General features: G+C 37.9%; 1 protein-coding gene across 1 annotated transcript; it reads right to left on the bottom strand.

The window, feature by feature from the left end:
* Window positions 1-1142: 1142 nt before the first annotated feature.
* On the bottom strand, window positions 1143-2895 carry LOC128362937 (hepatitis A virus cellular receptor 1 homolog). The gene is made up of 6 exons (XM_053323807.1): window positions 2780-2895; window positions 2273-2617; window positions 2130-2186; window positions 1977-2041; window positions 1371-1464; window positions 1143-1232 (listed from the first exon to the last, which is right to left on the bottom strand). The coding sequence occupies exons 1-6, from the start codon at window positions 2820-2822 to the stop codon at window positions 1150-1152; spliced, it is 687 nt and encodes a 228-aa protein (XP_053179782.1). The 5' UTR covers window positions 2823-2895; the 3' UTR covers window positions 1143-1149.
* Window positions 2896-10245: the final 7350 nt, after the last annotated feature.

Genomic DNA, 10245 nt, shown 5'->3' with positions numbered 1-10245 from the left:
CTATGAAGTATTACATAAAATAGTTGAAATTTTAAGATCCACCCTCAACACATCATTGTGGTGATAATACTTTACCACTTTTACCTAAGTAAAATATTTGAATGCAGTGCTGTCTTAAAACATTGCCAATAAGAGAAAGAGTTAGCCTCAGGCCCCCACATCACTAAGTCTGAACCCTAAGTCCATCAACAAGTGATGGTTGTTTCCTTCCCCCCTGTTGTCTCCATCATCAAGGTATGAGGAACTCCTAAAAGTAAAGAAATCAGTAGATGCAGATGAAGAATATAGAAATCAATTGCTAAGTCACAATTCAGCTAATTAGGACACACGCTCTGGTCACATTCACATGGAGGCCAAACTTTCTTTGTTTTAGCAAACATGTGGTCAAGGTCAAAGGTCATGTTTGTTTTTTTAAAGATTCATGATTTTTTTTTCTTTAAAGAGTTTATTTTACATGTTTGGTTTATAGTGTGTACATAGTGTGTAGTGTGCATGCAAAACACAAATTGTGGGGGAGGGGTTGTCATTGTTTGTTTGGTTGTCATTGTTTATTTGGCAGTTTTTCAAAATACAATTGAGTTGTTACATCCATCTATCTTCTTTCTCCCACATTCCATATCCCACCTTCCCCACTTAACATGTGTTTACATTAAGTTACATTAAGAATTTATGCACAGGAAATGATTTTTAATGTTAGAATGTTATAAGAATAAGTTAGAATATCCTTAATCATTAAATTAATCAATTTATAATTGAATCTTCTTAACCAATATTTGATAGTACTGTATTAAATCCAGTAGGTGGCATCGTGTCCACAAGTATAAACCATCTAGAAGCTTTTTTCCGAACTGTGAGATCAATTTTGCCATGAAACAAGAAAAAAGGAAATCAGTTCATCTACAGACTATTTTTGTACCTTATCAGCCACACATGACACACATTTTCCCTTTTCAGTGCAATCTGAAAGAAAGAAAAGTGAGACCTTGTAAGCTGCTTCTCTTACCAATTAATTAACAATGCTCAAAGGTTTCACTCTTAAGTGGAAGCAAAAGGCAGAGTCAGCATATTGCATGCAGACACTTCTTCAGCCAGTAGTTTCTCATAGAAATCTGCAGACTTCTTTTTTTTTCTCATAATGCTGACCGTCACTCAGGCGTTGAGACTTTCATAAATGTTCTCAGCAGCCGAGTCTGAGAGATGTTGAAGTGTCTTCCTCTGCAGCAACCTTCTCCCTGCTTTAAAGAAATTCAAATTTGAATATGATAAAGAAGGAAGACCCACTCAGAGTCTTCAACAGACGCCCACATTTAGTGGGTAAAATTAATCAAAGTGGCACATGAGTCACTAAACATAATCCATTCTACACTTACAGAAAATAAAGACGAGGATTATGATTATGGTGAAGAGGAAAATAACTGCCATTCTGCCGATGTTCCCCACTTCCAAGAAGGCTTTGAATTTGTCCTGCAATTAAAATCTGAGCAATTAAAAATGTCACAAATTCTTAAATGTGCCATAAATATCAAAATATTGTTTGCTGAAAATTGTAACATTGCTTTGTTCTCTCTATTGTACACCCCACACCCACAACATATGTTACAAGTTACATTAGGTTGATCACATATTTCAAAATATCAACAGATTTTTTAACCACTAGAGTAGGAGGAGAAAATCTGCACGCGTATAATTTTGTTGCAATATTATTATGTATTAAATGAATTTTTGGCACATCATTCTTCAGGCAAGATGTTGCTCAAGAGGACCATATGTGCCGAAAAACAGAGTATAAATAAATAAAGGATTGCACCAGAGTTATGAGTGAGCAGCTTTCCCCTAGAGTAGCTATTAATTTTCCTTTACTTCTCTCTATTTGCCACAAAAAATATTGTTTGTCTTTTAAAACTTTTAATGATCTGTACAAATTTTGTCCAGGGAATTTTATTTATCACTTCAGCAATGTAACATAAAATCCAAACCTCCGCTGTGAAATCGCTAATGCCGTCCAGTGTTGTGCCACCTACTCCAGATGTTGTCAACACTTCTGTAACGAGTTTAAACCATCAGTTACTACTCTGTGTACTGTTTTTTTTTATCATTATGTATTTGTTTATTCACATCTCTATGCTCACCTTGTCTCCCACTGGTAGCAAATTCGTAGTCCTGGGTAATAGGTTGTTCCACAGGATCTGGCAACAACAACATATCTTATAAAGCCAGATAAATAAAGACTACAGAGTTCATAAATATCCTGATCAATCTGAATGAGCTTTACCTTCCTCCATGACCAGGTATGTGTTGACTTTATAATCATTGAACCACCCAGGAATCTTGACCCTGCAGCCATACACACCAGCATCACTCCACTGAGCATTCAGGATGGTTAGGGACACATCTCCATCCGTCACCCTGCCCAGCAGCTGATACTTAGGGTCCCTGGAGGCCCTGGATAGTATGACCCCATCTGATGAGGAGAGGATGGTGTTGGAGCATTTGAACCTGGGCACCTTTCCTCGTCCCCAGCAGAAACCCAGCAGACCATGAGTTTGCATGTCATACCTGCAGGGCAAAGTGACATTGTGCCCAACGAGGCCAATGACTTCAAAGCTGCTGCACTGTACTGTGGAAGAAAGCAATTGATCAAACTAAATGATAGGATCCTATGATTGTAATTTTTAAAATGTGATGCCCACAAACACACCCACACACAGACAAACATACCACTCTACCCACAAGCAAAACAAGATGCAAGATTAAAAAACAACACAGAATATTGACTTACTTTGGGTCAGGACGGAGAGGAAAAAATAACAAAGACCACGCATGTGTGTAGGCTATTGTATAACAATGTCCTGAAGTGAGGATAAGATGTATTCCTTCCCCCACACATACTCTGAGACGATAGAATCATGCACCGAGTTTTCGACTTCCCTTTTTAGAGAATAAGGAAGGAAATCAATACTAGTTGTCAACATTTGGAGATAAATTCTTCTGGCATGCAATGAGCTCACTAGGTAGGGATCTGTCTTCTGATCTGTAGTTATGAAACACATCTGAGAGTATGTTTGTCTTCTTAAACATCAGCTCTCACCTAAAAGAAGATTAACTGAAATATTAGATTGTACGAAATGTAAAATATAAAAATAGCATGCAATCCCACACAAGATGACACATACTTAAACAAGAACTATTATGGTTGTTGAGTAAGTCTCTGACACAATTGTTTCTCAAGAAGTCTTTTTCTTTCTTTCTTTCTTTTTAAATCTTTGAGGTCTCTATTAACAAGAAAAATTAGGTTTTGTCACTCTGGGTCCTCAATTTTTACAAGGCTCATTACAGTTTTATCGTCAGTTTTGTCTTCAGCAGTGATAATGGTATCTGTAATAATAGTGGAAGCACACTAGAAATTGCTCTTGTAATTTCATTGTGATGAGTGGTTAAGAAGAAATGTTGAACTCTGTCTCTTACATAGATGCTTTTCATACTACGTTTCTGTCAGATGTAACACGATTACACAGAGCACTAGTTTTATCTCTTATCAGCAGCTACTGGTGGTTTCCGTTTAGCATACAATAAAAAATGGTTTAACCACCTTTCCATTTGAACTGTTTCTAAAATGCCCTCATAAGTAAAAAATATACCCTTTACAAAATCCTATCTGGTTTCAGAGACTGTTTCTCAAAGTGACTAATAAACTTGAAATGGCTCACTCACTAGACAATAGACAATTCTTTCTAATGGAATAATTCCAGTTTTCCAACAGATCGTCTTCATCCCCAGCAGACATCACACGTGTTGTGTGAGTTGTTTATTTCTGGACTTGTTTTATTCTACTTTCACATGCAAACATGAAAACAATACATGTTCATGTTCTCATAACCTATCACATCAAACACAGTAGAGTCACACTCATAATATATTGCACAGTTAAATGTTCTTTTCTACACTGTAATGTAAAGTAAGCCCCCCTGCTGCCTTAAAAATGTGAGTTCAAAGTTAAAAAAAAAAATGTAAAAGTCACTGCGTCAAGTTAATTTAACTTAACATAAGTTTTATAAATGTAGACCTTAAAACTGTGGCTGCTCTTGCTGGGGCCACTTGTACAAATACACAATGCAGGGCTGTTTTCAATGACCTTGTTGAATTCCTGTGTACAAGGACAGGACAAAATTTGATACCAACCTTCATCACGCTTTGTAGTGTTTTCATTATTATGAAAAGAAATAACCTTGACTTGCAGTAGATGTATTAAATACACACATCAAGTTTCCATCATGTATATGTTCTTCAAACTACAAAAAAACAAACCTAGTGTTTATATGCTAATGTTTCTTTCAACAACAAAAAAACGAAGTTGAAAGAATTCTCAATAGGGTGAAGACTTTATTTAAAGTTCAGGTTAATTTGGGGTTATGTTAAGGTTAGGGTAAGGTTCAGGGTTAGGCAAGGCAAGCAGTGGTTATGGTTGAAGTTACAAAGAAATCTCCAGGAAATCAATCTAAGTCAATGCAATACCTCTGATGTCTTTAAAACTCAATATTGTGAGAAAATGTCTGTGTTGTGAGGACATTTTAACCAGTCCTCACAACTTCAAAGGGCAATTTGAGGGCTAAGACTTGGTTTTAATGTTCAGGTTAGAATTGGGTTTAACTTCACTTTAGGGTTGGGTTTAGGCATTTAGTTGTGATGGTTACGGTTGTGGTAAGTGAGGAATGCGTTATGTCAATGAATACATTGACTACAAAAAGCAATGTGTGTGTGTGTGTGTGTGTGTGTGCGCGCGCACACATGAGGCCAGCAGCCTGAGAAAAACATTTTTTCTTTGCCAGTCTTAATCTGCTCTCCGTTCACCTCTGACAGCCCTGTCTCCACCTCCACCTGTCAACACTGTCAGCCACCATTGAGCTGCTATAGTGCTCCATAGATCAATGTCCTCCTCCCACAGTGATGTCCTGCATTTTGTCATTTCTCAAAGCAGTGACTACAATTCTTGAGGCTAAAAATAAACATAATGAAACTGAATCTTTCTATGAACATCTATTGAAAGCTAGCAAGTAAGTATTCTTTCTATGGTTGCTTTCTATGGTAGTGTTTATTTTCTTTTAAATATCATGAAAATAAAGGTGAACATCTGTGCCTGCATTTCAGCAGAGACTATACAACCACTGCTCCCTCCATAAAACCTCTGGTTACAGGCTCCAACTTTGCAGTGTAGAAGCAAGAGAAGTCTTGTTTACTCTGATTTCCTGTTTGGGTTCAAATTGGAGCCATTGTTAATCTGCTGTACAGATAAAGGTTTAAAAATGGCACAGAAAAACGAGTCTGGTCCAATGCCAAAGCACCAGCACCAACAAATCTATGTCTGTGTGACTTTTGCTGATGTCTGATAAATACAAGGGACAAACAGAAAAGAAGAAGTGAGACTCCAAAGGTCAGAGTCTGTGTCATTTTTAGAAGTTGTGAAGGATGTTGCTCATTGCTGCCATGTCAGCTCCATTTCTGGAGAATTTTAGCGCTAGATAATAAAAATAAGTGACGAATGATAGGTGCACTAATACGATACAGTACATGAAGCACTTCTTCAGTCTTTATCAATTTGAGGTTTTCTTAAGTGAATAATTACAGCAGTCAGACAAGAAAGAGCTTTGATTTGCAATATTGCTGCCGCTAGAGAATCCATTCTTAGCTTTCAAACAAACATGCTGCTCCTCCTTGGTCGATCAGATGACCTCTACTCACTAAATGGGTTTGTTCAATGTGACAATAACCATCTGCCAGGGGAATATTGGACAACAGCATACTAATTCTGTCAATACCCTACCCTCTGTAGCACTTAAGTCTTTAGTGGTCCACATATCAAGCCCAGATAGCAAAGAGTCATTGAAACAATGTTAAATCAACATTGTTTTGTCAACTTTGTCATTGAAACAACGTTGAACTCTGACGTTGATTCATTTTTGCACCCTGAATTAATATTGAAACAATGTTGATTTTCTAACTGAAGATCAACAGAATTTCAATGGTATTTCAACTAACACAAATGTTGAAACAATGTTGAAATTTCAACCTAACCATAGATCAACGTGCTTTCAATGACTTTTCAATCATCTTTCCCGGTCAATTATAAATCAATGTTATTTCAATGTCACTGTTTTCAATGTTGGGTTTCATCGCTATTGTAACAGTGATTCAACATTGATTTAGCATTGAGATTTCAATATCAACCATTCTGATGATTCAGATGGAAAATCAACATTGTTTCAATGACACTTTGCTATCTTGGAAGGTAGCTTAAATATTTACATATGTCTGTGTCGACATATGTGTCTATGCTTTACATAAAAAGGTCATTGTTACATGAGCATCACTAATGGAGAAGAACATAGTCAACATGAGAGCAGTTATCTTTCTTAAGTTAAAATATTTTAGCTTCAAACAAGGGAATGAAAACGGTTGAAGAAGGAAATCCTTGTGAGATGCTTCAAAAGTCCCAGTGTGAAATTGATTTATTCATTTATTCAACATCACTATGACCTGATGAAGACATTGTGGTTGAACTGCTGAACAAATATTTTGGTTTGCCAGTCTTTATCTGCCCGCTGCTCACCTCTGATGACAGCTTGTTTTGCCTCCACCTGTCAACACTATTAGTTAGATTAGATAAAAAGACCACAGCAGACCTCCTGTGTAGTGTGAGTATTTTTCTTTTACAGGAACAACTCATGTTTCTGCCATCTCAAGATGGATTTGTAGAGAAAATGTGGCCGCCATTGATCATGTGCACCTTCTCAAAAATGTAACTACACATCAGGGCTTCAGTGAAACCAGATGTAGAATGCAAGAACTGTAATTGATCAGCTAGCACAATTTGTGCTTTCTCCGACAAGTTTCTGATGCTAGTAGAGACATGAAGAGACCATTAACCACAATGTCTCACCAATCAAATGTAAAAATGATCACACAAGTTGCCTTTTTCTGCTGCCTTCATGTTAAGTCTGTCTTTATTTAGAAGTACTTTTTCCATTCCTTGCATGTTTTGCGTTTTTAAACTTAACTTGCTTATTATGTATTGTTGTTCATGTGACGTTTGATCACACATCACAAAATGAATAAAAGAAAGCAAACACTGTGATACTACAATGAAAGCACTATACAGCCTGGTACACATCGATCTAGTGTTGCTGGTGTGACATCGATGGGTGAAATCCAACATTAAACTATAACTCAAAACCTATACTATATTTAACTATGTAACTGTGTGGGACTTGTCATTGACCCCATCGTGTCAAGTATAAATCCAGCTTTCAAAACTTCAAAATCTTTCTATAGATCTATGAAGTCAGCACAGGATAAAGGGTCTTACATTGAATCTTTTTTTTTTCTTGATTTTGTCACTTTCCTAAACTCAAATGACATTCGGTCCTTTACCAACAATAGATTATTATTCATATATTTCAGTGGTAGAATCAAGTGAGCCTGAATAGTGTTTATAAGGAATAGAGTATATTGCACTTAATTTGTGCCTCTACCTCTTTTTATTTCTCATTTCCTCTACAAGAAATATGTGTGTGTGTGTGTGTGTGTGTGTGTGTGTGTGTGTGTGTGTGTGTGTGTGTGTGTGTGTTTGTGTGAGCACGCAACTCATGCATGATGGATTTACGGCTGCCGCTCCAAGCGATTGTGAAGCCCTGGTCCTTTCCCCACTTCTTACTTCCCACCCTTGTCCCTTTGTCCCCCTCCTCTCTCCTATTAATATCCCACAAGGGAGACCAGAGCTCATGGGGAGTTTGGGAGCGGAAACGCCTCCAAACACTCCTGGAAGACACAGAGCTGAAAGAGGGCGAGAAAAAGAAAAAAAGGGACGGAGATCAAGGTGAATGAAGAGGGAATTTAGTCTGAATGTGTGAAAGAGGATCCGAAAGTGCAAGTTAGAAGAGAAACGGTATGCAAGGGGAAGAAAAATTAAGTAAGAATGAGCAGCAACTAGGACTGAGAAGTTGGCACAGGACAAGATGTGGAGATTTGTCATTGATAGTAATACACCTTATACTAACCAGCACAGTTACTTCTTATAAAAGCCACAAAGTTTATCATGTAATTTTTTCATCTGGGCATTCCCAGTGTCCATATTATTCCCTTTCCCCTCCCACCCCCAGTGTGTTGGGACACTGCCATGAATCCCGCCACTGTTACTCAATGCAGCATCGTTATAGGAGATAGAGTTTCAACAGCATTTTTCCACAAACTACATTGATGACTAACCACTTGATAATGTTCATAATCATGTGTACTTTGTAACAACTTATGGTCTAAAATTGAACATGAGAAAGATAGGATGCTGAGACTGTGGCTCCATGCCTACACACAGTGAGGAAGAGAGAAGCGCTGCAGGATGTGCAGATACTTCACCAACAGCATTCTCATGAGTTCAGTCTCCTTTGGTATAATCGAAGGGGGAAAAATGTGCAAACATAAACATGCCCTTAAAGGAAAGATGATTAGGGATGTACAGAGGGAAAGACGCCCTCCTGACCCGAGGGTGATCCAGCTCCAAGTCTTTGTCTCCGCTGGGAAACAAAGTCCTCTTTTCATTTCTCACAAGGCCCAGCCACCCCTGCTACTAACACAGGACAGAGAGATGCTGAGAAAACCATGCGAGTACATGAGCTGGGGACCAATATGGGAAAGACTGTCCTGAGCAGCACAAGTCCTCTAGTGGCAGTGATCCAACATGTTTAGAGAGTCTTAACACGTTTGCGTTAGAACATCACTTAGAGCTTCACAACACAAGCCCACCAGCTGAAATCAAGTGAAAACCCAAAACAGTGATACAAATTCACATAGTCTGAGGCAAAGACGTTAAGCTAGTGCCAGTGTCAGTTGTTTTTTTCCTGTCAGTGTATCTGAGCACACAGAGCCTGATTCAGTCAAAATACTGTGAATCAACCCAAGGACACGAGTCCTCGGCACTAAACACAGCAAGAGTCAAGGTTCATGAGAAAATTTGGGTTCTGTCTGTGTGCACAAACACATGCATGCTGCAGTGAGGCTGTGGTGCATATGGTGCCTATCTGAAAGTTTATCTATCAAAGACAACATGAAAATATAAACATCTGTGTAGGTATAGTGATGAAGCAAACAAAGCCAATCATCATCTATTGTTCCTGTGCAGGTGTAGAAGTAACAACACAGCTTACATAATGTACAAAAAGGACTGTTTATAAAACCATAGAAAATGTAAAACAGTGGATACTGAGTATGAGCAATGCATTCATAATGTCTTGTGATATTATATAATGTGACACTCTTGAGGCACTACTGTGACCCACAAAGCAATAGTCACATGACAAACAGAGCTTGTCAGGGATCTCAGTTGGCTACAGTAGCCTTTCCAGTGTTCCAACTATTTTCAATGGAAAGTATCTAAAACATGCTTGAGAAGTTGCTATATGACATCGAATGCTGATTTGTATATGTGATGTGAAGACTTAATTAACTTTCGTTTTCTTTTTCAAAAAAGAAAGTTAATTAAGTCAAACTAAACTTAACTGACTTTAACTAGCTATAGTATTAGCTGTTACTATTTTTCATGCTGCTTCTGCTCTATTAATAAATAAACTCACTCTTGTTAACCCTTTTACTGTATTTTGACAAAAGAAATTTGATAAAAAATAAAATAGAAAGAGTTCCCAGCATAGACAAAGGGAATGGTCATTCAGTAGCTACGCACATTCCCAGCTCTATGTCTCTGCCTGGCTTATGATTGGACGACTGGATGTGCTGCTTCTCTATCCCACTCAGTGAACACAGCCAGTCCAGAGAGCCACAGACACATTTTTGAAAAAAATCACTAAATCTAGCAAAAACGTCGCAAAGTTGGCTACACTGAGCCTTGCTACTTGTCTAATATGTGTCAATTAAACAGTAATGCACTTAGCTTAAAACAAGGTGAACTATGAATCTTTGAACTGAGCTGAGGTGAACAAAACTACTGGAATCCACAAAGCAATTAATAAATATCCACCTCTAGCAATAGCGTTAGCTCAGGGTCACATTGCAGGTTGTAGCACTCCCTCAGTACCTATGAGTTGTTGAAGGTGTTCAAGGGAGTATAAAATACACAGTAAACTGTGCTTTTTATAACTATAAACCGTATTGGTCTGAAAATACGGCAGGATTTTCCCCCTGGATATATATGAAAACGTGGAGTCGTCTTATATTCGACGTGTTCACAATATCAGATCTTCT

Source organism: Scomber japonicus, chromosome 8 (genome assembly GCF_027409825.1).
Source record: "Scomber japonicus isolate fScoJap1 chromosome 8, fScoJap1.pri, whole genome shotgun sequence".
NCBI classification, from domain to species: Eukaryota; Metazoa; Chordata; class Actinopteri; order Scombriformes; family Scombridae; genus Scomber; species Scomber japonicus.
The sequence above is the reverse complement of the archived record's forward strand: the minus strand, read 5'-3'. Positions and strand labels throughout refer to the sequence as shown.

Excerpts from the sequence above, each read along its gene's own strand:
- LOC128362937 (XM_053323807.1), bottom strand. The coding sequence starts at position 2,822 with ATGCGTGGTCTTTGTTATTTTTTCCTCTCCGTCCTGACCCAAA. Across the intron at positions 2,618-2,779 it reads CCTCTCCGTCCTGACCCAAA|TACAGTGCAGCAGCTTTGAA; the intron begins GTAAGTCAATAT and ends TTTCTTCCACAG. Across the intron at positions 2,042-2,129 it reads TGCTACCAGTGGGAGACAAG|AAGTGTTGACAACATCTGGA; the intron begins GTGAGCATAGAG and ends AACTCGTTACAG.